Source organism: Oncorhynchus masou, chromosome 9 (assembly GCF_036934945.1).
Source record: "Oncorhynchus masou masou isolate Uvic2021 chromosome 9, UVic_Omas_1.1, whole genome shotgun sequence".
In the NCBI taxonomy this organism is placed as follows: Eukaryota; Metazoa; Chordata; class Actinopteri; order Salmoniformes; family Salmonidae; genus Oncorhynchus; species Oncorhynchus masou.
In genome coordinates, this window is record NC_088220.1 from 65,157,272 (window position 1) to 65,184,536 (window position 27,265).

At 43.8% G+C, this 27,265-nt stretch overlaps 1 protein-coding gene across 7 annotated transcripts in view; it reads right to left on the bottom strand.

Annotated features, from left to right (window-relative positions):
* Window positions 1–515: 515 nt before the first annotated feature.
* The window catches only part of LOC135546480 (neural cell adhesion molecule 1-like), a 116,804-nt gene continuing 90,054 nt past the window's right edge, over window positions 516–27,265 (bottom strand). For 2 of the 7 annotated variants that reach the window (XM_064974933.1, XM_064974931.1), the window contains 12 exons: window positions 22,569–22,598; window positions 19,213–19,363; window positions 18,690–18,877; window positions 18,394–18,490; window positions 18,079–18,249; window positions 17,200–17,328; window positions 14,682–14,806; window positions 13,635–13,815; window positions 6,619–6,811; window positions 6,178–6,294; window positions 3,891–5,168; window positions 516–3,048 (listed from right to left, as the gene is read on the bottom strand). In XM_064974933.1, coding sequence (XP_064831005.1) covers window positions 2,928–3,048; window positions 3,891–5,168; window positions 6,178–6,294; window positions 6,619–6,811; window positions 13,635–13,815; window positions 14,682–14,806; window positions 17,200–17,328; window positions 18,079–18,249; window positions 18,394–18,490; window positions 18,690–18,877; window positions 19,213–19,363; window positions 22,569–22,598 — 2,781 coding nt within the window. In that variant the 3' untranslated portion in view covers window positions 516–2,927. Of the gene's footprint in view, window positions 3,049–3,872; window positions 5,169–6,177; window positions 6,295–6,618; window positions 6,812–6,843; window positions 8,327–13,634; window positions 13,816–14,681; window positions 14,807–17,199; window positions 17,329–18,078; window positions 18,250–18,393; window positions 18,491–18,689; window positions 18,878–19,212; window positions 19,364–22,568; window positions 22,599–27,265 lie in introns of those variants that run through there. The other 5 variants (XM_064974935.1, XM_064974934.1, XM_064974936.1 and 2 more) reach the window with 5 other exon arrangements.

The following is a 27,265-nucleotide window of genomic DNA, read 5'->3' on the forward strand; positions in this document are numbered from 1 at the left end:
TGTTTTTTGGGCAGGGTGAATGAAAGTCAGTTGTCTTTGGATCCAGATGCAATTGAAAACAACTAGTTAAATTAACCATTATTCATCACTTACTGAGATTTAAAAACAATACTGGTAGGTCTGTCTGGGCTATATGTATCTGCCCTGGCTCATTACAATTATATTTGTCACTCAAGTCTCGACAGAGGAGCAAAAGGAGTCACTAACTCAGGGAATCCAGCAACACCAACTCATTATCATACCCTATTACAATCTATAATTTTCCTATTTCTTCACGTAATCTAGAAGGTAATAATTTAATAACCTTAATCAAGGAGTTATTTGATATATTACCTTATCATCAACAAGGACATTGATATAATCTATATTACATTTGTAAATTGTCAATTCATGCCATCTAGTGCTCACTATTGTATATTACATCTACAAACTCCATCAGAAGGAAAAGGGCACACTAATAATATAATATCATTGTAGAAAACAATGACTTGCCATAAAAACAATGGTAAACAGCGTGAGGTTCCAAAACCTTGTTTTATTTTGTAAATGGGTTAGTACTTTGACTGTAGACCGCTGAGAGCAGAACGCTCCACTGGGTTTGACCCAGTAAAACCAAGAGGCTCCAGAGATAGGGGACGGGGTGGGAGGATGACAACAGCAGAGGGTTGTATTGTACAGGTTCTGGCATGACTGTCCTATTCCACTGATGTACTGAGGGGAATGATGTGTTTACATGAAAGTGGCAGAACAACATACAGTATTAACATTTTGGAGTGTTGTTTTCTTCTGTTGTCAAATTACCACCCTGCCCTCCATCTCTGGTATTATAAATTCAACAGGCAGCAAGCTCATGATGCCTGCTATTGTACAAAAACAAAATCAATTCAAAGACAACATTACAGAACACTTGAACAACAACTGGAGACTAAAATAAAGCGTTTTATAGGCCTGAACAGACCTCATTCTGATAACTCCCTCACATAACTCAATATGAAACTTGCATTGCCTAAACAAACATAGGTACGTCTGTTTGGGTTTCTGTTACACATATTTGATAAAGTACCGTTTGTATTCATCATGCCCAAAACTCAACATATCTCCCCAGGCTGTGTTACAGACTGCACTAGACCTCTGTGTGATGGGACATATCAACAACTCTATACTGTATATACATTTGCTGTACTGTTTTCATAGATACAATATAAAAAGAATATACAGGTAAACCTTTCACGACAAAGCTAATGCAGATATTATTGAAAGTGACGACAAGACAATCTATTGACACAGTCACAGTGCACAAGCTCGCAGTCAGGGGTGGAAAAGTCACCTTTCCATATAGAGTACAAAAACTGCTTTAAAAGATTTTTGCTTCAAAAACACGATTCTAAATGATAAATGTCAGGCATTTTCTTTGTTTTCTTGTGAATATGATAAGATACTCATCATAGTTGATATTAAAACAAGGAGGTGGTGGTGCTTGGGTCATGATGAGACATTCACTTAGATCACTAAACGTTATTCTCTACAACCTTTCTCTGTGAGAACCACTGGATCGGTTACACATGGCTCGATCTTGTGTTCCATTGTGAATATCGGTACAATATTCGCTCAATACGTACTTCTGCATTTAGCACAATACAGTATTCATTTCCTGAACCCCCAGGTAAGGCGAGTTGAAGACATCTCATAACTCCTGATACATATCTATGATAATATGGCTTTCTCTGAAACCCAAGCATTCCCAGCACTGTGGGCTGCTAGCTAGAAATAACCCTACCTTCCTTTCTGTCTGTCTCTGTCACTCAGAGCTTGCCTTGGAGCATGGGGAAGTGGTGTTAACCAAATCAATTCACTTCTTTTTGAAACATTGAAACAATCTGTATGATAACCCACCCTAATACAGACATAAAGAATAAAACAGTCAAATGTTTCAAACAAAACATTAAGAACCATTTGTAAATCAGACATGCAAACAAACTATTCGATGAGACTATTCGATAAGACTAGCCATCAAACATTTGAACAATGTAACATGGAAATAATAAAATAATGTCTACATGGTCAATCTCTTCAGTATATATAGACTGAGTGTACAAAACATTATTCTCTTTCCATGACAGACTGACCAGGTGAATCCAGGTGAAAGCTGTGATCCCTTTTGATGTCAATTGTTAAATCCACTTCAATCAGTGTAAATGAACAGGAGGAGACAGGTTAAAGAAGGATTTTTAAGCCTTGAGACAATTGAGACATGGATTGTGTGTGTGTCATTCAGATGGTGAATAGGCAAGACAAAATATTTAAGTGCCTTTGAATGGAGTATGGTAGTAGGTACCAGGCGCACCGTGTGTCAAGAACCGCAATGCTATTGGGTTTTCACACTCAACAGTTTCCCGTGTGTATCAAGAATGGTCCAACACCCAAAGGACATCCAACCAACTTGACACAACTGCAGGAAGCATTAGAGTCAACATGGGTCTGCATCCCTATGGAACGCTTTCGACACCTTGTAAAGTCCATGCCCCGATGAATTGAGGCTATTCTGAGGGCAAAGGGGGGTGTAACTAAATATTAGGAAGATATTCCTAATGTTTTGTACACTCAGTGTTATGTTCCTGAATAATCCATTGTTTATCCTCACTGAAAAAAATTATAACTCTGAGTAGTTGTAAAAACTAGAATTTTGTCTCCTATACCACTTGAAATCACTCAAATGGAATTCTTTAGTGTTCCATGTGTGTAGCAAAACACATCATACGTGAGAATAAACATGTTTGCACAATCAGATCGTGCTCTAATGAACTCTATTGCACAGACACATGTTGTTGTTCTGGAAATGCAGTAAAAGGGCACTGGAAAGAAAAACTGCTGCAGACTGTAATGAGTGTTGCTGCCGCCGCCATCTTGGATGGGCTGAGGCTGCCCAATCATGCCTTGTTGTCGCTGGCGTTTCTCTGTGTGACATTGTTGTGTTGTGTGGTCCCCTCTGACAGGGCTGTCTTCACCTCAGCCTCCTCCGCTTTACTTTTCTCACCTCCAAATGTCTTCCTGCAATGGAGAAAATGGTAGAAATGAACACCTGCAATGTAATAGAAAAACAACAACATTCCTAAGAAAAACACAACTGCTGCGTTCAAACAAAAAACACCCCAAATAGACATTTACATTCTATCAGATGCTCTTATCCAGAGTGACTTACAGGATACATTTGGGTTAAGTGCCTTGCTCAAGGGCACATCAACAGATCGTTCACCTAGTTGGCTCTGGGATTTGAACCAGCAACCTTTCGGTTACTGGTCCAACGCTCTTAACCGCTACTTTCCCAATATATATTTAGACAATAGCCATAGGTAGTAATTGTTAGACGATTGATACCAACACAAGTAATACAATTACAGAGCACCTCTGAGTCAAAGTGATAGAGCAGTACTAAGGACCACTTAACAACCAAATGATTGTCTGTTGCAGTGTCTGCCCTACCATTGAATAGACATTAGGCGGGGTGAGTGAAAGATCTAGTCTTCTGGCCCTATCCCCAGCCTAAGAGCAGTACTAATGCCCGGCACTGTCATTACAAGACTCCCACAACTTCCACAACACACTCTACAAGGGGAACCATACTACTACACAGTACTTTACTACATCACACGACGCTACACACACACACACACATCCACACAACCACACCCATGGCAATGACTACAGCACTTGTCACCATTACACAGGTCTCATTAATTAACAATTATCACCACTGTTACCACAATTGACTACTACAATTTCACTTTACTTCACAAGACAAATGGAAAGGTGGAGACTGAGTGATAATAGAATAGTAGATGACTGGGAACACAAAAACATTGACACGTATAAACCTCTAGAGGGAGCCATACTCGTCGTTGAGTGGAGCAGCCTTGGCCGGACTGTCTAACTCCTCCAGAGCTGGGGGGCTTGAGGCCTGGAGGTCTGCCCCAAACCCATTTCCGTTAGCCAGGGGGGAGGAGGATGAGGAAAGGGCAGGGGAGGGAGTGGGACTACTCTGAAACCTAGTGGGCTCTGCTGGGGGCATGGAGGGGGTCTCAGTCTCCACCCCATTGGTCAACTCTAACTCTATCTCTGGGGCTTGGGGTGCTGTGGTGGTGGGCATGTGGGGGGTCAGGGTGGGTGTTGAGGTGTCGTAGATAGTAGAAGCCAGTGTGATAGTGACCGTGGGGGCAGCAGGTGTGGCAAAGCTAGGGGCAGTGGAAGCATTAGGGGCAGGTGTGGTGGGGGCACTTGTGGGAACTGGAATACTAGTGAGAATGTCTGGGAAAACAGGGGCACATTTGATTGTGTCCTCGTGAACGATAGCAGCAGTTATGTCAGCATTGAAGGCAGTAGTAGGAGCACTAGGGACAGATGTGGTAGTGGGAGTGGGGTCTATATTAGGGGCAGGATTGGGAGTGTCTTTGGTAGTAGAGTCAGATTTGTCAGGGTCAGGGACTGGTGTACTAGAGCCCAGGACAGTAGGGGTAACAGGGACAGGGGTAACAGGGACAGGTTTAGCAGTGCTGGTGGCAGTAGGTGCAAATTTAGATGTGGTGTCAGAGGCTGGGAAAGTGAATGCCATAGGAGCAGGAGAGGGGCTGTCTGGGGCAATAGGAGCAGCTTTCCTGGTGTTTGGACTAGGAGAGGCAGTGGAGGGGGCAAGAGAGGGACTTTCAGGGGCAGATTTCCTGGGGGCCACGGTGGTGGAGTGGGTAGGTGTGGAGCTCTTGGGAGTGGGAGGAGAATGAGCAGGTCTGTTAGAGTTTCGACGCCTAGGTGGTATTGGAATAGGGGAATTTTTAGGAGATTTAGGGCAATCTGTGGCACTAACAGCAGTGGCATACATTTTGTCCTCTGCTCTAGGAGAGCTGTCTCCTAGAAGGTCTAACAGGGGGGCTACTCTAGCTGTGATGTCAGAGGTAGAGATGAAGGGGGTTGGGGGGGATGTGTTGGACTCTGGGGTGGGTGCCGGGGCGGGGGCAGGCAGGGGGTCAGTAGCGAGGGCAGACAGGCTACAGGTGAGAGCGGTGCTCTCACTAGAGGGGCTGTCCTGGGCGGGGTCATAGGTTGTGTTGGCTGTGTCAGAGATGGTGGCTACAGACGAGAGGGTATCCAGAGCCAGGGCAGCAGTGTGAGCGGCCAGCCTGGGAGAGAGAGCAGGGAGAGAGCAGAGACACACACACTAGACAGTGAGGTGACTGGGACCCGACGTGGGGACTGGGGAGGAGGGGTGGAGAGGAGGAGCAAGCAGGAGGTTCGGTTAGGGGAGGCATGCAGTTAGATATCACACACAGAGCAGACAACATCAACCAGAGAGAAAGGACACACAAGGGGGTTCCATGCAGTGAGACACATCCAATAACAAAGGACACTGTCCATGCACAGACTAAAATGGAGGACATATAGGGTCTAATGAACTAAAAACAGGTCTTTCTAATGGAAAGGATCACTACACACAACCACCTGAAGGGTTGAATTGTAACAGACACTCATCTCATGTGACTCTGTTTTTAATGTCTCAGTTTTTAGGTGGGTTTCATCAAGTTCACCATATACAGGAAAAAAGCACAGTGGATCTATCCACGTCTTTGACTGGTAGCGATTCAACCGTGAAATCGCAAAGATGAATCTCCTGAGAAATATCCGGAGAAAAAACTAGTGTGGCAGCAAATAAATAAACACCCCTCCCCAAAACAAACACACAAGAAACTACAACACACACACACAAGGGTTTTTCACACCGCATGTTGTTAGACCAGGGCTATCCTTAATGCTGGGTTAAAACTAGTTTAGGGTTAGCTAACCCTCCTTTCACGCAAGCATTTGTTAACCCTGGGCTAAGTGCAGTGTGAATGTGACTATAGAGAAGTTTCAACAAAAAGTATAAAAGCATGAGCACACGACGGTGCAATCTGCTTATAGGAATCACAGACATGTGTATAAACTAACTGCTTACGCTCAAAAAGTCATAAACATGAATTACAATGTACTCAAAACTGTGCAGGAACATTGGGATTCTTACAAGAGGAATGTACTGTGCTTTAGCCCAACGATGATATCTGTGTGTGTGTGTGTGTGTGTGTGTGTGTGTGTGTGTGTGTGTGTGTGCGCGCACCCACATGTGTGTGTGTCTGTATGTCAAGGTATACTCACTCTGGCTCTGTAAGGGGTGTGGTCTCACTGGGTTCCGTGGGTCCTCCTGCGTTGTGATTGGCTGTGCACTCATCCTCTGTCCTCACCTCCACTATCGGTTCTTTGGACTCATCCTTTCTGTGGACACAGAGGATTCTGATTGTTACATAGGCACCACGGCAACAGACTCCAGGACCTCAGTAACACAGAACTACAGCATAATGAGGATGATTAAATGCTTGAACCAGACATTCTCAGACGAAGGTCATCACGTACCCAAAGCTTAGCAAAAGAGAACTGTGAAATTGCATCTAAATTGCAAGTATGCAGAGACTCCTTTTTCAGTCTGTGTCAGTGTCACAAATGGCACCTTATTCCCTATGGGCCCTGGTCCAAAGAAGTACACTAGATAGAGAACAGGGTGCCATTTGGGACGCACATATTGAGACAGTAGACACTCACATGAATGCAGCCTTGCCCTGTTCTAGGTTGTGTCCCTTGGCCCCGCTGCCTGGCTTGCCACACAGACACATGATGAGGCCACACTTGTTGGTGAAGTAGCAGGTGACGTCCACAGCCAGGAGCAGCAGGACGAAGGCCAAGATGAGGATCCCTGCCATGATGCCCGTGGAGAGGGCAGACTCCCCGTCTATATCTACAGTGCAGACACAGCATGACTCACTAGGAACATATAGCACCACAGTTAGACAGCTGAATGCATGTGGACATACTGTTAGAATATGGAACCATCTGTTTTCTACATAATGGTTTCATAAAACACAGACAACTCACCTGTCATGCACATTGACATAGTGAGAAGAGATCACAGCTTCTAACCAGATGTTTTGTAGACGTTAACTTCATACTGGTACCTTGATGTGCTCAAATTGGGAGATAAATGTCTCCCTGACAAGGCTCAAACAAACATCACACGTGACTTGTACCTTGTCTTTGGAACAGTAAAGGCATCTATCTAAATCACCTGCCCTCTAATAAATGCAAACCCATTAATATGTATTATATCAACTTTATTTGATATTAGTCATAACCAAAAACACCTGAAGAAAATGCATAATGTGCTTCAAGAGATATTTTGTAAACAACCATGTATGTGTGGCTAGCTAGTGACTACTGTACCACACACAATACATGATCTCTAGCATTATCTGTCCAGTTCCCATCCTAAAGAGAGCACCCTGAATATCTGCTCCTCTGGACTTCTGATTCACTTACTAAAAAGAGTATTAACAATTCAGTATTGAGTTCAGGGTCTATTTGTAATGCAGTTGTGAAACAAAATAATCACAACTTAATAGTATAAAATAATGTATCGCTAGTTTTTAAATGACATTTGTAGTTCTTCGTGAATCAATAACACACAATTGACTGCTGCAGTTCCCAACTGTATCCATACTGCTTATATGTATGTTGACAGTGTGTCATAATACAACAATATTAATATTAGCATATTATATAATTTGGTACTTTGTTAATTAAATGTCCATGTAAAAATGAATGTTATTACAAATCTTTACAGTACATACAATATAGTAAGTGGAAAAATAATACGCATCCTTTACGTAAAGTGTCTGGTACTCACCACCATTCACTCAGTACTCTACCACAGTATTCAAAATATCATTACCACTCATTCAATACCCTAGTGTTCATTAATGTCAACTGGAGCTCCATTCAGTTCTCTAGTTCAGAGTGCTGCTACTAGCTGTGCTATGTTGCTGAGCGGAGTGGTACAGCAATGACCTGTAGGATACTAGCCTAGTCTGATACTAGCCTAGTCCTGTATATGTTTGTGCTGTATAGCTAACTCCTTACTATGGTTGTTGTCAACGACAACAGGAATTAGCTATACTGCACAAACAGATCTGGAACCAAGCTAAACTGATACCAGTGCCTTTGGTTCAGTTCAGTCAATCAGGCTGCTCTATTCTGTAGTTACTCCCCACCCACTGAGAGACATGTGTCTGTCTAGGCATCCATCCAGAGAGACAACCAGCCATGGCAGAGAAAGGATAGCTTTCTTTCCTCTATGTGTGTGTGAGAGAGAGACCAGCATCGCCTCGTATAACTAGCTATGAGAGCAGCAACACAGCTACTATGGACATGACGAGGGAGATCAGAGTGTATGTCACAGACGAACAGCCTTGGGTCGCTGCTCAAACCAAAATATTGTCAAAACCAACGGAAAGATGAGACACACAGATTCAGAAAAGAGTAATACGTAATGAGGAAAGTGTTCATGTAGTGACGTCCAACAGGGTCCAAAACCAGGCAAGAGTGCAGAGACATAGGGAGAGAGATAGAGAGAGGGGGGGAAGGGGCAGAGAAATGAAGAGAGGGAAACAGAGTGGAAATGGACAGAAGGGTGGGGAAATGGGAAGAGAGGGAGGAGAGAGAGAAGAGAAAATATGTCAAGTTTGCAAACAAAACTGAATAGAGAACAAAAGAAAAGTTTAAAAAGTAGTTTTAAACTGACAAGGAGTTAAATCTAGAATCCGCAAACAATAACAATGCCGTCACCCCTTCTGTTTTGGTAAAAAGGGGGCCAAGAGAGGGCTGGGCCTATGTAGGGCTGGGCCTAGAGAGGGCTGGGCCTATGGAGGGCTGGGCCTATGGAGGGCTGGGCCTATGGAGGGCTGGGCCTCTGTAGGGCTGGGCCTCTGGAGGGCTGGGCCTCTGGAGGGCTGGGCCTCTGGAGGGCTGGGCCTCTGGAGGGCTGGGCCTATGGAGGGCTGGGCCTATGGAGGGCTGGACCTAGAGAGGGCTGGGCCTAGGAGGGCTGGGCCTATGGAGGGCTGGGCCTATGGAGGGCTGGGCCTATGGAGGGCTGGGCCTAGAGAGGGCTGGGCCTAGAGAGGGCTGGGCCTATGGACGGCTGGGCCTATGGAGGGCTGGGCCTATGGACGGCTGGGCCAAGAGAGGGCTGGGCCTATGGAGGGCTGGGCCTATGGAGGGCTGGGCCTATGGAGGGCTGGGCCTAGAGAAATTTAACCACTCTCATAGTCATAGACAGCCCTATGTATGCATCCATTTTTATTGACCATCCATTTAATCAAAATGATAGTTTAACCATGTTTTAAGGGTATACAGTGTTTGTTTACGTTGTTTACAAACATAGAGTAAAAAAAGCTTCTATTTTGGTTTCTGATGGGGTACGACTGTTAAACTAAGCTCATGAGGCATTTATAAGTTATATTCTTCAATAATCAATTGGTATATATCATTATTTTATAAGTCAAAACATTTATGTATCAACTAAGGATTCTAGCTTTAAAAAGCAAGTTAAAGCAAAAGCACAGCATGTGAGAGAGGACTACGCCACAAACCACGAGTAAGAAAACTGGGGGTTGAACGGTTGTGAGACGCGTGTTTATCTGGGAGGTGGGTTAGAAGGGAAAGAACAAACAGGAGAAGTGAGGAGGAGGGATAAGTCCTGCTATGTTTCAGTAAAGCACTCTGCATCGCCTGAGGCCTGGTAGGGGTTTGTCGCAGCCGAGCTGTGTAGTGTTGCAACACAGGTGTCTGTGGGTGTCAGTAAAAGCAGTCAGTTTCAGCCAGCTAAGACCTGCTATGGTACAGGAACGCTGCTGTACCAGTTAAGGCCAAACTATATAGAAACAGACTGCATCCACACACACGGACAAAGACCATCCATCTACATACTGTACCCATCACTGTAGCAGGATAGACTGTCCATCTACATACTGTACCCATCACTGTAGCAGGATAGACTGTCCATCTACATACTGTACCCATCACTGTAGTATGATAGACTGTCCATCTACATACTGTACCCATCCCTGTAGGATAGACCATCCATCAACATACTGTACCCATCACTGTAGTAGGATAGACTGTCCATCTACATACTGCACCCATCACTGTAGCAGGATAGACTGTCCATCTACATACTGTACCCATCACTGTAGCAGCATAGACTGTCCATCTACATACTGTACCCATCACTGTAGCAGCATAGACCGTCCATCTACATACTGTACCCATCACTGTAGTAGGATAGACCATCCATCTACATACTGTAACCATCACTGTAGTAGGAGAGACTGTCCATCTACATACTGTACCCATCACTGTAGTAGGATAGACCGTCCATCTACCTACTGTACCCATCACTGTAGCAGGATAGACCATCCATCTACATACTGTACCCATCACTGTAGCAGGATAGACCATCCATCTCCATACTGTACCCATCACTGTAGCAGGATAGACTGTCCATCTACATACTGTACCCATCACTGTAGGAGGATAGACCATCCATCTACATACTGTACCCATCACTGTAGCAGGATAGACCATCCATCTCCATACTGTACCCATCACTGTAGCAGGATAGACTGTCCATCTACATACTGTATCCATCACTGTAGTAGGATAGACCATCCATCTACACACTGTACCCATCACTGTAGTAGGATAGACCATCCATCTACATACTGTACCCATCACTGTAGCAGGATAGACCATCCATCTACATACTGTACCCATCCCTGTAGGAGGATAGACCATCCATCTACATACTGTACCCATCACTGTAGCAGGATAGACCATCCATTTACATGCTGTACCCATCACTGTAGTAGGATAGACCGTCCATCTACATACTGTACCCATCACTGTAGTAGGATAGACCGTCCATCTACATACTGTACCCATCACTGTAGTAGGATAGACCGTCCATCTACATACTGTACCCATCACTGTAGCAGGATAGACCATCCATCTACATACTGTACCCATCACTGTAGTAGGATAGACCGTCCATCTACATACTGTACCCATCACTGTAGTAGGATAGACCGTCCATCTACATACTGTACCCATCACTGTAGCAGGATAGATCATCCATCTACATACTGTACCCATCACTGTAGTTGGATAGACCATCCATCTACATACTGTACCCATCACTGTAGCAGGATAGACCATCCATCTACATACTGTACCCATCACTGTAGTAGGATAGACCGTCCATCTACATACTGTACCCATCACTGTAGTTGGATAGACCATCCATCTACATACTGTACCCATCACTGTAGCAGGATAGACTGTCCATCTACATGCTGTACCCATCACTGTAGTAGGATAGACCGTCCATCTACATACTGTACCCATCACTGTAGTTGGATAGACCATTAATCTACATACTGTACCCATCACTGTAGCAGGATAGACCATCCATCTACATACTGTACCCATCACTGTAGTAGGATAGACCGTCCATCTACATACTGTACCCATCACTGTAGTTGGATAGACCGTACATCTACATACTGTACCCATCACTGTAGCAGGATAGACCATCCATCTACATACTGTACCCATCACTGTAGCAGGATAGACCATCCATCTACATACTGTACCCATCACTGTAGCAGGATAGACCATCCATCTACATACTGTACCCATCACTGTAGCAGGATAGACCATCCATCTACATACTGTACCCATCACTGTAGCAGGATAGCCTTTGTCCATAGCGGAGGCAGCCTGTTGTAACACTGAGATAGCAAACTCATAGTGTCACTCACAGCTTCGGTGTAGAAGTTTAATTCTAACAGATTCAAAATTGGAAAACAGTTGTGTGATGTCTGTCATCATCACAAAAAACTAACTGTAAAAAACAAACTCTGGGCATGTTCAAAAAGAAGTGTTCGTTTGGGTGGTCCTCGCAGACAATACCCTCTTCACATACCCTATCAGATAGACAATACCCTCTTCACATACCCTCTCAGACAGACAATACCCTCTTCACATACCCTCTCAGATAGACAATACCCTCTTCACATACCCTCTCAGATAGACAATACCCTCTTCACATACCCTCTCAGACAGACAATACCCTCTTCACATACCCTCTCAGACAGACAATACCCTCTTCACATACCCTCTCAGATAGACAATACCCTCTTCACATACCCTCTCAGATAGACAATACCCTCTTCAGATAGACAATACCCTCATACCCTCTTTACATACCCTCTCAGACAGACAATACCCTCTTCACATACCCTCTCAGACAGACAATACCCTCTTCACATACCCTTCCCCTTCACATACCCTCTCAGACAGACAATACCCTCTTCACATACCCTCTCAGACAGACAATACCCTCTTCACATACCCTCTCAGATAGACAATACCCTCTTTACATACCCTCTCAGACAGACAATACCCTCTTCACATACCCTCTCAGACAGACAATACCCTCTTCACATACCCTCTCAGATAGACAATACCCTCTTCACATACCCTCTCAGATAGACAATACCCTCTTCACATACCCTCTCAGATAGACAATACCCTCTTCACATACCCTCTCAGACAGACAATACCCGCTTCACATACCCTCTCAGACAGACAACAACCTCTTCCAATACCCTCTCAGACAGACAATACCCTCTTTACATACCCTCTCAGACAGACAATACCCGCTTCACATACCCTCTCAGACAGACAACACCCCCTTCACGTACCATCTCAGACAGACAATACCCTCTTCACATACCCTCTCAGACAGACAACACTCTCTTCACATACCCTCTCAGATAGACAACACTCTCTTCACATACCCTCTCAGACAGACAATACCCTCTTCACATACCCTCTCAGACAGACAATACCCTCTTCACATACCCTCTCAGACAGACAATACCCTCTTCACATACCCTCTCAGACAGACAACACTCTCTTCACATACCCTCTCAGACAGACAACACTCTCTTCACATACCCTCTCAGATAGACAACACTCTCTTCACATACCCTCTCAGACAGACAATACCCTCTTCACATACCCTCTCAGACAGACAATACCCTCTTCACATACCCTCTCAGACAGACAATACCTCTTCACATACCCTCTCAGACAGACAATACCCTCTTCACATACCCTCTCAGACAGACAATACCCTCTTCACATACCCTCTCAGACAGACAATACCCTCTTCACATACCCTCTCAGACAGACAATACCCTCTTCACATACCCTCTCAGACAGACATACACCCTCTCAGACAGACTCACCCTCTCAGACACAATACAGACAGACTCTTCACATACCCTCTCAGACAGACAATACCCTCTTCACATATCCTCTCAGACAGACAATACCCTCTTCACATACCTTCTCAGACAGACAACAACCTCTTCCAATACCCTCTCAGACAGACAGTGGAGAGTTCTAGTTAGAAGGAGAGAATATTTTCTGCTGCAGAGTGAACACCCACGAACAGCTCTGACCAACTGCTGGCTTGTTCTTCTATTTTCTTAATTTTGCCTGCTGAAAACATCTCGACGTCAAATTCCTATTAAGTGTAGTGTCAGATTTATGTGGTTGTGAGAAACAAAAAGGCTCCTGTTTGGGACATGTTTGAGTTTGCCGTCTCAGCTGTGCGTGGCAGTGCCGGTGGGAGTGCCTGGTGCATGGTGGGGTACCTGGGATGGCAGCGGGTTCTGGAGAGGTTCTGATGGTCAGGGTTCCAGGTTGGGACTTCCCCTGCTGGTTCTCTGCCACCACAAACACATCGTACTCCGTGTTCCACTCCAGTCCGCTCAGAACCACATACTCACTGCCACCGGGCAGCCGGATCTCTGGCTTCCAGTCGGCCTGATGCTTCTAAAGGACACACAAAATAGGCCAAGGTCAACTTAATGATACAATACAGTACCTGACAGTCTCTTTTAGGAATGTATTCCTTGAAAGGGCATGGGTACATTAGCACACATTTTTTGCACATAAGAATGCACATTGTTTACAGCTGTCTACAGTGCCCCAAATCCACTGGTTTATAGCGAACTAGGTATTGTGAGTACTCACTGGTTTATAGCGGACTAGGTAGTAGCAGTACTCACTGGTTTATAGCAGACTTGGTAGTGTGAATACTCACTGGTTTATAGCGGACTAGGTAGTAGCAGTACTCACTGGTTTATAGCGGACTAGGTAGTGTGAATACTCACTGGTTTATAGCGGACTAGGTAGTGTGAATACTCACTGGTTTATAGCGGACTAGGTAGTGTGAATGCTCACTGGTTTATAGCGGACTAGGTAGTGTGAATACTCACTGGTTTATAGCGGACTAGGTAGTGTGAATACTCACTGGTTTATAGCGGACTAGGTAGTGTGAATACTCACTGGTTTATAGCGGACTAGGTAGTGTGAATACTCACTGGTTTATAGCGGACTAGGTAGTAGGAATACTCACTGGTTTATAGCGGACTAGGTAGTGTGAATACTCACTGGTTTATAGCGGACTAGGTAGTGTGAATACTCACTGGTTTATAGCGGACTAGGTAGTGTGAATACTCACTGGTTTATAGCGGACTAGGTAGTGTGAATACTCACTGGTTTATAGCGGACAAGGTAGTGTGAATACTCACTGGTTTATAGCGGACTAGGGAGTAGCAGTACTCGCTGGTTTATAGCGGACTAGGGAGTAGCAGTACTCACTGGTTTATAGCGGACTAGGTAGTGTGAATACTCACTGGTTTATAGCGGACTAGGTAGTGTGTGATGGGTGAGCCTCCATCGTCCTGCTTGAGCCAGTTGACTTTGAGGGAGTTGCCTTTTGTTTGGAGTGTTCCCTCCAGCTTAGGCGGTTCAGGTTCACCTAAACAGACACATCGGAGATATCAAGGTTAGTTAGCGAGCTGAAGCAGTCATTCAGAAGATATAGAATGTGTTACGGCTGGTCAGCAGCTGCTGTGAAACCTTTAACCGGCTTCTCCTAAACCTGTTTCAAAGATGTGGAGAAAGCTGTTAATATTCTGTATGCTAGTGTTCTCCAGATGGCACCATTCCTCCATACTGTTGTGCTAGAGGCACTTGTCTGCCTCTCCAACTAAAAGCCCTCATGAACAAGCTGTTAGACTACTGTGGAGTGCTAAAATGAAAGTAGTGTTTAAACAGCAATTACACATGATTGGATCGGACCCAGCCACTAGAGGGGGGTGTTTGGGCACAGTAAACTACTTGAGACAAATGACAGTTAGCACAAAAAAGTTATTACAATGTGATAAATCAGTGAAATTGTTAGAATAAATCCCAAGTTATATTAGATCAGACAGGGAAGGAACACTTCCTTGCTAAAGGACTGTAAGAGTTCCAGGGAGCTCCAATCAGTCCAGAGAAGGTGACTGGCTACATATGATGGGTTAACAAGACGGAAAATAAATGGAAATAAATGGGAATTTTGAATTTGTACATTTAGTATTTATGTTATGAATGACTCTCCAGTAAAATTAAGATTCTTCTTGTGAAAATTGGGACTGAAAAGTTACCTTCTGCGGAGTTGACGACATCATCAGCACCATGCAAGCCACATGATGACAGTCACATGAAACGCACGCGTGTGATTGGTTGAAAGGAAAGTGGAAACATGAAAGATATAAAAATAGACAATGTAAACATGGACAGGAAAAACACAGGTATAAGACTTGAAGACAAAATTAAACAAAACAGAAACTGAAGAGTAACACAAAACAACAGTGAACTTTTGACAACACTGAATAGACAAGCAGGGACAAATGACAGGCTTTCCTCTGAGAGAAACTATGACCTGCTACTGCAGCTTATGTTCTAGATTTATATAAATAAAATAACTTTCAAAAAGGCTACATCCCAAACCATCCTTCTCCTGCAAGACAAAATGATTGACAACAGAGGAAACGCTGAAGACATACTGGAAATACTGACAGAAAACAGCAGCATTGAAAAAGGAGACAGAAATACAGACGTATTCCTAATACTACTTAGTATTGCCAATACTGATGGACACTGTAGTATCAGTTGTACATGTACAACCAACACATGACATTACAGTAAATGACATCCGTAAATGACCATAGCTTCTTACTGTAGGTACTGTTCAGTAAGAAGAGCAGCAGGTAATCGGGGGTGTTCTAGGCTATTTGTCTTGGTATAACAGTGTCTAAGTCACATGCTAACTACTCCTAATAACTATCTACTCCCCAATAACCACATAACAAACCTGAGTCCTCAGTGAAAAAATGAAAAATGCCATCTAAGAAATCATATAAAATCAGAGATATCAGGCAAAAACAAAGGCTTTACACATAGCTAGTAATTCTGTACAAATCTGTTATCTGCAATATAATATTCCTGCCGATGAAAAGTATTCAACTATTTAGGTTAGATTGATAAGAGAACAGAAAGGAACATAAACATAAAGAAATATTTCATGACAGTCAAATCTCAATGGAAAAGATGTGTAAAGGCAGAGCGACCACAAGCCACAGTTAATCCAATGACTGTATACATAAAACACTGGAGCAAGACTGTTTTGAAAACAAGTTCAAAGTTCAAACTAATATTCAGAGTGAGTGTGTATAATGATGAGGCACTTACTTGCGTAAGAATAACCTGAGCGGTCCAACAGAAAAACAGACGAGAAAAATGAATGAACAAAAAACTACACAACAAGAGTATGACACAAGAGAAAAAGGAAAGAAATGAAACTAGCCAGGCTTTGTGATAGCAGCATCAAACAGCAAATACTAATCAGAATGTCCTCGGATATCAAACGATCAGTTCAACTCTACACATGCATAATTAATATTCCTGAGTTAGTAAGGGGCAGACATTCCACTTCCAGTCACATGACAAATCAAATCAAATCAAATCTGTAACCAGCAGGGGGCACTCAATGGTAAAGAGTGAGAGAGCAGAAGAGAGTGAGCGAGAGAGTTAAAACAAGGGTTGTCATCATCCTAGCAGTGAGAATTCAAGCCAGTACAAGCCTTGTCATAGATTTTCAAGCACAGCATAGGGCAAATATGTCTGATCTAAAGGTTCTAAGCCAGTGCTGACCAATATGTCTATGGTGGAGCTGGCAAACAGGCTGTACAAACATGGCTGTATGTATTGATTCATTCTAATGGGAGGTGCAATGGGTGGTGGCAAGGTGAGGTAAAAGGGGTGTGGAAGTGAGAAAAGAGGTGTGAAGTGTGTGTGTGTGCGTGTGTGTGAGAGTGAGTGACTTACGGACAGGCTCTGTCTTGAAGACCACAACGGCGCTAGTTTCACCCTCTCCCTTGCCATTGATGGCTGACATCTTCACCTCATAGTTGGTCTCAGGCTTCAGGCCTGTGATGGTTACTTCACTCAGAGCTCCTGAGGATACAATTGAGAAGTACAAATACTGACACATCCACAACAGACTCTGCATTCAGCTGAAATTGTCACCCAAGTCATAGAATGTTTTCTCTGCTACCGCACGGCAAACGGTTCCTGGAGTGCCAAGTCTAGAACCAAAAGGCTCCTTAACAGCATCTACCTCCAAGCCATAAGACTGCTGAACAATTATTCAAATGGCTACCGGACTATTTACATTGATCCCCTCCATTTGTTTTGTACACTGCTGCTACTCGCTGTTTATCATCTATTCATAGTCACTTCACCCCTACCCACATGTACAAATTACCTTAACTAACCTGTACCCTCGCACGCTGACTCGGTATCAGTACACCCCTGTATTTAGCAACGTTATTGTTGTTTTATTGTATTACTTTTTACTTTTTTTTTTACTTTAGTTTATTTGGTAAATATTTTCTTCGCTTTTCTTGAACTGCACTGTTGGTTAAGGGCTTGTAAGTAAGCATTTCACAGTAAGGTCTACATTTGTTGTATTCGGCGCATGTGACAAATAAAGTTTGATTTGATTTGACAAGTAACAAGGATGCAATTATTACAGACAACATTTTATTTTATTCTCATTTAAGGGTAAATAAAACCAGCTGAATTATTATATTGGATGGATGTTTCATTAAAAAAGGCCAATGATTCGAGAAAAATAAACACATTTCATTTTGTTATCCCCTCACATACTCTCTTTATCCTTGTCGCCCCCTGCCCTGCACTCACCTCCTTGGACGTCATAGACCATCTGCACCCAGCTGCCCCTGCCCACAGTCTTCCATTCAGCCCGGTACCGGAGGACGGGTACACCCCCGGTGGCGTCAGGCTCCTGGAACACCACCCTGGCTGAGCTGGAGAACGGCTCCACCCCCCCGAGGGACGGGGCTGACGGGACATCTAGAGAGGAGAGGAATCACACATAAAGGTACTCATTTAAGAACTACAGTATATTTCATTTGATGCCAACATTAAATATTAGATTCACAGTATAGAAGCATGATGATTTTGGATAATTAGCTACAGATTGTGATTATGACTGACCAGCCTGAATGAGGAGAAACTCCTTGGATTCTGTGCCCATCTCATTGGCAGCAGTACAGTTGTAGCTCCCAAAGTCATTCTCAGACTCTGGAGTGACCTGGAACAGAGGAGATAATTGATGCATGAAAGAAACTCAGGGCAGCAAAGCATTACAAACATAAGGTGACTAGATGCTTGAGTCAGTTTGTTCCACTGTTGTTTGTCCATTAGAGATGCCTATTTTAGTCCTCTGTCTCTGTGCTTCGTGTGTGTGTCTGTGTGCTCATGCATGTGTTTGTGTATCTGCGGGTCTCTACCTCCAGGTAGCTGGCTGTGGGGCTCTGGAAAACCTTGGCTTTGGTGATGTTAGCGTTGGGAAGCTGAAACCCGTCCCTCAGCCAGAGCATGGACACGTCACTGGGGTGGGCCAGGACCTCACAGCTGATGTTAGCTGCATTCCCCTCCCAGGTATACACTGTCACTGAGCCCTGGATCTTAGGAGCATCTATGGAGGAATGAGCCAGCAACGTGAATAAGAGATTTCTGTCTTTTCTCTTAAATATTTAAAAGAGTGGGCTTTGGCACAAACATTAGAAGCTGCAGGCAGTATGCCAGGCCTGATGAAGACTGAACACTAGAGACAGTGGTTGTGTCCTTATTCCCTATATAGTGCACTACTTTTGGGAACCTATGGGCCCTGGCAAAAGTAGTGAACTATAGGGTGTAGGGCTCTGGTCAAAAGTAGTGCACTATAGGGTGTAGGGCTCTGGTCAAAAGTAGTGCACTATAGGGAATAGGATGCCATTTCAGATGCAGCCCTGTGACATGTAGAGCTCTTACAGCGGACTTCCAGGTAGGCGGGTTGTGAATCCACTCCGATGGCGTTGCGTGCAGAGCAGAGGTACTGGCCAGCGTCGGTGAACTTGGCGTACTTCAGCGTGAGGGAGGACACACGAGCATCACTCCTCACTATGACGTTCCCATCCAGACTCTATAGGGCAGGACATCACAGGGTAGCAAGCAACAAAAGGACCTCTGTTTGCAGTACATCAATGTTAAGCTCCTATCCTATTGTGATCCATGCATTATTGAGAACCCATACATTATAACACTCTGTAGTTATATCATCGTAATATTGAACTCTGAGCCTGGAGACAAACCATTGTAGCATTGAGTGCTTTCCCTATGGCTGTAACAGCAAAAGGTGATGACACTATACACTTAAGAGAAACGGAGATACAGTAGAGTAAAGATCAAAACCCTCTGTATTGTACAGTAGAGATGTGTACAGTAGCAGAGCACATCACTAATGGTAGAAGAAGCAGTATGGATGGAGCCATCAAGAGTTTTTCACACAATGGCTGTAGAGTGAGGAGGCTGAAATCAGTTACAGCAGGCTATTTAGGTCTCAGCCTGTTAAACGCTACTGGTATATAATAGTGGTTCCTGTGGACAGGATAACATGCCTAGCTTGCATTTTTACACACAGCCTGCTGTGTGGTTCACTTTATCGTGTGAAATTCAGTGTTGAATTGTTCAGTATTGAATTATTTGTGTACTTTCCCAACAGCAACATACTGTCTGATGTACAGTTTATACATCTACTGTATACATATTATAGGGGAGGCATTCTAGACCACAAGTTGATCATTGAAATGTACAGTACATCAACTCATTGAGGTGCTTCTATTCCATAGAATAAACTATCTACCTAGTCAGTGGAGTGCCAACTGTGAATGGTCTCTGTAATTCTAAACTAGAGCAACACCATGCTGACTAAATGAAATTGTGGTTAAGACTCCAGCTTCAGAAGTAGAACCAACGCATGTGACATAGGGAAGAGGGCAAGAACACAGTGTGCCAATACATTCAAGACCTTGCCAATTAAAACTATAGCAGAAACCCTGCTAATAGCTAACAGGATTGACGTTTGTCTCAAGATACACTACCTGACTTCATTAACACCAGATTCACAAGGTCTAAATAAACAGCCATGTATGTAACCTTTAGCGTCGGGGTCGGCTACTCTTGTTGTTGACACTGAACAGTCTGGGTCTGGAACTCTTGATATAGTTGTTGTTGACACTGAACAGTCTGGGTCTGGAACTCTTGATATAGTTGTTGACACTGAACAGTCTGGGTCTGGAACTCTTGATGTTGTTGTTGACACTGAACAGTCTGGGTCTGGAACTCTTGATATAGTTGTTGACACTGAACAGTCTGGGTCTGGAACTCTTGATATAGTTGTTGACACTGAACAGTCTGGGTCTGGAACTCTTGATGTTGTTGTTGACACTGAACAGTCTGGGTCTGGAACTCTTGATATAGTTGTTGACACTGAACAGTCTGGGTCTGGAACTCTTGATATAGTTGTTGACACTGAACAGTCTGGGTCTGGAACTCTTGATATAGTTGTTGACACTGAACAGTCTGGGTCTGAAACTCTTGATATTGTTGTTGACACTGAACAGTCTGGGTCTGGAACTCTTGATATAGTTGTTGTTGACACTGAACAGTCTGGGTCTGCTACTCTTGATATTGTTGTTGACACTGAACAGTCTGGGTCTGGAACTCTTGATATAGTTGTTGTTGACACTGAACAGTCTGGGTCTGGAACTCTTGATATAGTTGTTGTTGACACTGAACAGTCTGGGTCTGGAACTCTTGATATAGTTGTTGTTGACACTGAACAGTCTGGGTCTGGAACTCTTGATATAGTTGTTGACACTGAACAGTCTGGGTCTGGAACTCTTGATATAGTTGTTGACACTGAACAGTCTGGGTCTGGAACTCTTGATATAGTTGTTGACACTGAACAGTCTGGGTCTGGAACTCTTGATATAGTTGTTGACACTGAACAGTCTGGGTCTGGAACTCTTGATGTTGTTGTTGACACTGAACAGTCTGGGTCTGAAACTCTTGATGTTGTTGTTGACACTGAACAGTCTGGGTCTGGAACTCTCACACCAGTCCAAACCACTGTTAACTCATTTTAGGTGTCGTAGAAGAGCTGGACTCCTGGTGACCTCTGCATTTTATTTTGCATGGCTTTGAAGTTCAACACCCACACATTGTATGTGAACTATCCCATGACTGCCTCTGTGTTGTTCAATTAGCTACAGTAGGGACCAGTCTGGGGGACAAACTAATAACTAAGGCAGTGGCTCAAAAGGCACCCTATTCCCTACATAGTGAACTACTTTTGACCAGAGCCTTATAGGCACTAGTCAAAAATAGTCTACTATATGTGATTAGGGAAACTAACTAAGAGAAGAATAGTGCTCATTAGTTCTGTATTCAAATTCAACAGAAGCAGCATGTCTGGGGCATTAAGTATGCCTGAGGAAATGCTTACATAACACAGGCAAGGCAGTCAGTCCGCTTTTCATTCCAACCCCACCCGCCTCCTCCACCTCCCTCCATCCCCCACCTTCTCCAAACACTGACAGGGATAATTCCATCAGAGCTGAAAGGGTGGCCAGAGAGTGTGACAGTGTCCCGCTAGCCTTGTGCTGCACTCACATATGCCACCCCTTATGTACAGGCAGGTCTTATTGTGGTTCTTGGTGAAGCGATGTAGTCCAAGTGCCAGGTACATTAATAAGATATTGGTGTAGTGTAGATAGAACATTCCATTTTTGGGTTGTACTGTGAGGTCAAAGAGGGTCAACAACAACTCAATCATCATGGCCAAAGACTGGACAACCACATGGCAGACCAGACCATGATACACAATCTCAATCTGTGTCCAAAGGGAGAGCATCCATTTCTGTTCATTTGCAACACGAGAACATAGATTCATTAAAGTTTCATAACTATGGTTTTCAACAACAGAGAGTTTATTAATAATGCAGGGTGGTGTTGCCTATTGGAAACATCAAGCAATTTTAGCTCAGCTCGATCATTGGTGCACCCTAGATCTTATTCCCTGGAAAGAATGAGAACAAACATCCTTCACCAGTTGTCTGATACCTGGCTACAGGTTTCAAGGACAATTTTTCAGGCTGAGTGAAGCCATACTAATAAACCAAAGAGGACTGATAAGAGTTTCTCCATCAGTTTCCATGACTACGGCAACAATAGAAAACAGTGTTGAAGAGAACTGTAAAGCAGAAAATCAATATGGTGAAAGAGGATACATGGGCATGGTATTTGGTAGATAGTGATGGGTATTGGGTATAGTATAGAAGCTATACCTTGTGTTGTTCGGGCCGAGTCCAAGAGGCCTGTAGAGGACACAGACAGAATAAAACAACAAAAAGCAAAGCAATCCATAGACAGGAATCCTCATCCAGTACCTCACAGCTAGGACAAACAACACGAGACGAGCATGCAACTCAACAACACTGCCCCACTCATATACCCGAACGTTTACCTGCTGTAGTCCAGTGAAAAGGGCTAATGCTAAAACGTTAAAACAATTAGACTAATCAAACTTCACACTCCTCAGTTGTATTAAACTACTCAGCATCAAACCAGAAAAAGCCTAGCCAGCGGGCTAAAATGGTGTAATGACATCATTTCAACCAGTTTAGCCTGCTGGGTACATGTTCATGTGTAAATAATATACACTACATTGGAGCTAGCATGGAGGGATGCTGGAAGAAAATAAATCATACAACATTTCTCCATATATCATCTTCAAAATCTAATTATTAAGAATTGTTTTCATGATTATCAATCATGATGAATCCACATTTAATATGAAGTTATATAATCAACACAAAACTTAACACACAATTCCGCACGACAAAAACATAATCAAACGTGATTAAAAAAGTATTTACTTATAGAGGATTTATTTTCTCTGAATTCCGCCATTCAGGTACTATAATAGAACATGCTTTATGGGTTTCCTAATGTTAAGGAGAAACAAGAGGCATGAAGGAGAGATGATTGATAATGGACGACGGCATAGTGATGAATGGAATGGAGTATGGAAGCCAGACGACAAGCAAAATGGTAAACAGCTTTCCATCAGACGCAGAAAACAACCAAGTGTCCCATCTGCTGAAACGTACTGCAGGCAAAAAGGCCCAGAACTCAATTCATTATTAATACAGTCAATCTTAACATTCCTTCCAGACCATCCTCTCTCGTTTAGAACTGGACGCCTTCCAATCACTCACAGATGAGTGAATAATGAGTGAATAATGAGTGAATTCATCTGGCTTCTATTCTGGCATCTATCTTTAATATGGGCTAGTCTATACCACTGTAGACTCACTGCCTGTCATAGAGAAACACAACACACACATCAAGAGACTAGTTAACACTGGGAAAAAGCTTACTCACACTGCAGGGCAGAACCACACACATGAATAAACCAGACCAACAATACAGTATGTCAAGTTAAAGACACTGAGTGAAGACTCATCCTAAGTAGGGAGGGTCCAGATGAACATCTTTGCATGTACTGTATATTGAGCCATGGTATGTAGCTAATGTAGATATTGAGTGTGTTGGTAATATGATATCACTATTCTTTACGGTCCACTAGGGTGTGGCGAGACAGGAGAGACACACAGCAAGACAGGCCCATTTAACACCTACGTCAGAAAAACAGTTTGGCTCCAGACCCCACAGCGCAGAGGAGGAGCTGCTGCTCAATTAGCTCCGTAATACCGGTGCTGCTGCTCATTATTACAGGACAAATAACTAACAGCACCCCTGGTCGTGGCTGGTCGGACACAGAACTGTGAGGTATGGAATTGAGTTGACACATATCGCTGTCAGACCCATGTTTTATGTTTGTTTAAACAATGGGACATGGACCAAAAGTAAATTACTAGCTGATGGTGAGAGCTGTAAACACCATGGCATCTAATCAGTTTAGTGCAAACCAGCACTAAATAACATCCCCCCCAGACAAATCTAATTTCCAAGCAGCGCTCCTCATCCCCTGGGTAAGCAGTGAGCAGCGAGCATCTCTCTCTCAGCTGTGATGTATGATCACATCACTGAAGGTGGGGGAGGGGGGAGGAAGAGAGGCACTGTTGTAGAGGAGATTCTACAGAAGAAACACTCACATAACTATCTCACCCGGCACCACACAAAAGGCATCCTCTCTATAGTCATAAACAGCCCTACAGTAGGGTATGGTTACAGGACTGGGCTGGGGAAGTGTTTTTCTCCCATCCTGACTGGGATCAGTTAGGAAGCTCTCCATCATTTATCCTGGCTAGCAGCATTCCAACTGTCATACCATAAGAACAAACTGCCATTCAATGTCCAGAGAACCACATTGTACCACCACTGACCAGACAGGCACATAAATGAGCGTTGTGTTAGAAGTGTAGCTAGAGAACAACAGCCTCTCTACAGTCTCACCCTACTGTACCAGTGCTTAGTAAAGCAAGCCCTTGGATTGAAAGCATTCTTCTTTTTCAACAACGCTCCCTGAACCAATCATGTTGTAGTGCAGCAGCCAACAGCAACCAACAGCACCACAGCTCTCTGATCATTCAGAACATTTCACCTTCAAATGGCTATTCCCAAGAGTTAATAGCTACTTTCCTACTCTCTTTACATCTCTCAACTATCTGAATACTAGACCGATCTCATTGTGTTTCCATGGAGCGCATTATCATAAATTAGGCAGCTCCAGTAAGATTTAATACACAGTAATCTGAAATATTCAATATCTGGTCATCTGTACCAAGTTTGAGCTCTAATGAGCTTTGAAAAAACACATTTTCAAGCGAGTTTGCGCCTCCTTTCCAGAGCCTGAATGTTCTCAGATAATTGCAGCTTGCAAACTTTGTAAATCAAGTATAATGTTTAATATACTGTATATTCATATAACCCAGCCTTTCAGTTTGAGAGATAATATCCAAATGATGCATGAACACTTCAATTACATTTGAGCTATTAACAATTGTTACAACAAGTGCCTTCAAATAAGGGGGTTGAAACAACGACGCAATTACAAAACAAATGTAAGTATGAGCACTAGAATAGAACAGTATTGTTCTTGTTACAGCTCTCACCATGTTCCTGTTCCCAAGAAAGCTAAGGTAACTGAGCTAAACGACTACCGCCCCGTAGCACTCACTTCCGTCATCATGAAGTGCTTTGAGAGACTAGTCAAGGACCATATCACCTCCACCCTACCTGACACCCTAGACCCACTCCAATTTGCTTACCGCCCAAATAGGTCCACAGACGACGCAATCTCAACCACACTGCACACTGCCCTAACCCATCTGGACAAGAGGAATACCTATGTGAGAATGCTGTTCATCGACTACAGCTCGGCATTTAACACCATAGTACCCTCCAAGCTCGTCATCAAGCTCGAGACCCTGGGTCTCGACCCCGCCCTGTGCAACTGGGTACTGGACTTCCTGACGGGCCGCTCCCAGGTGGTGAGGGTAGGCAACAACATCTCCACCCCGCTGATCCTCAACACTGGGGCCCCACAAGGGTGCGTTCTGAGCCCTCTCCTGTACTCCCTGTTCACCCACGACTGCGCGGCAACGCACGCCTCCAACTCAATCATCAAGTTTGTGGACGACACAACAGTGGTAGGCTTGATTACCAACAACGACGAGACGGCCTACAGGGAGGAGGTGAGGGCCCTCGGAGTGTGGTGTCAGGACAATAACCTCAACGTCAACAAAACTAAGGAGATGATTGTGGACTTCAGGAAACAGCAGAGGGAACACCCCCCTATCCACATCGATGGAACAGTAGTGGAGAGGGTAGTAAGTTTTAAGTTCCTCGGCATACACATCACAGACAAACTAAATTGGTCCACTCACACAGACAGCATCGTGAAGAAGGCGCAGCAGCGCCTCTTCAACCTCAGGAGGCTGAAGAAATTTGGCTTGTCACCAAAAGCACTCACAAACTTCTACAGATGCACAATCGAGAGCTTCCTGGCGGGCTGTATCACCGCCTGGTACGGCAACTGCTCACAACCGTAAGGCTCTCCAGAGGGTAGTGAGGTCTGCACAACGTATCACCGGGGGCAAACTCCAGGACACCTACACCACCCGATGTTACAGGAAGGCCATAAAGATCATCAAGGACAACACCCACCCGAGCCACTGCCTGTTCACCCCGCTATCATCCAGAAGGCGAGGTCAGTACAGGTGCATCAAAGCTGGGACCGAGAGACTGAAAAACAGCTTCTATCTCAAAGCCATCAGACTTTTAAACAGCAACCACTAACATTGAGTGGCTGCTGCCAACACACAGACTCAACTCCAGCCACTTCAATAATGGGAATTGATGGGAAAGGATGTAAAATATATCACTAGCCACTTTAAACAATACTACCTAATATAATGTTTACATACCCTACATTATTCATCTCATATGTATACGTATATACTGTACTCTATCATCTACTGCATCCTTATGTAATACATGTATCACTAGCCACTTTAACTATGCCACTTTGTTTACATACTCATCTCATATGTATATACTGTACTCGATACCATCTACTGTATCTTGCCTATGCTGCTCTGCACCATCACTCATTCATATCTTTATGTACATATTCTTTATCCCCTTACACTGTGTATAAGATATTAGTTTTGGAATTGTTAGTTAGATTACTTGTTGGTTATTACTGCATTGTCGGAACTGGAAGCACAAGCATTTCGCTACACTCGCATTAACATCTGCTAACCATGTGTATGTGACAAATAAAATTTGATTTGAGTAAGCTGGATTAAACGTGTTTATGTAATAGTTAAAACATACAGTATCTTCTTGGAAGACAACGTTACCATGGCATGTGTGACCCACATTTAGGCTTTTCTATGGGTTCAAACCTTTTGCCAATCTGATCATCTCAACTGCCATCTCAATGTCTATGTAGATATACAAATGTGACAATGTGAATTTGTCTGCCATCACTATCGTAAATGTGTAAGGAGAG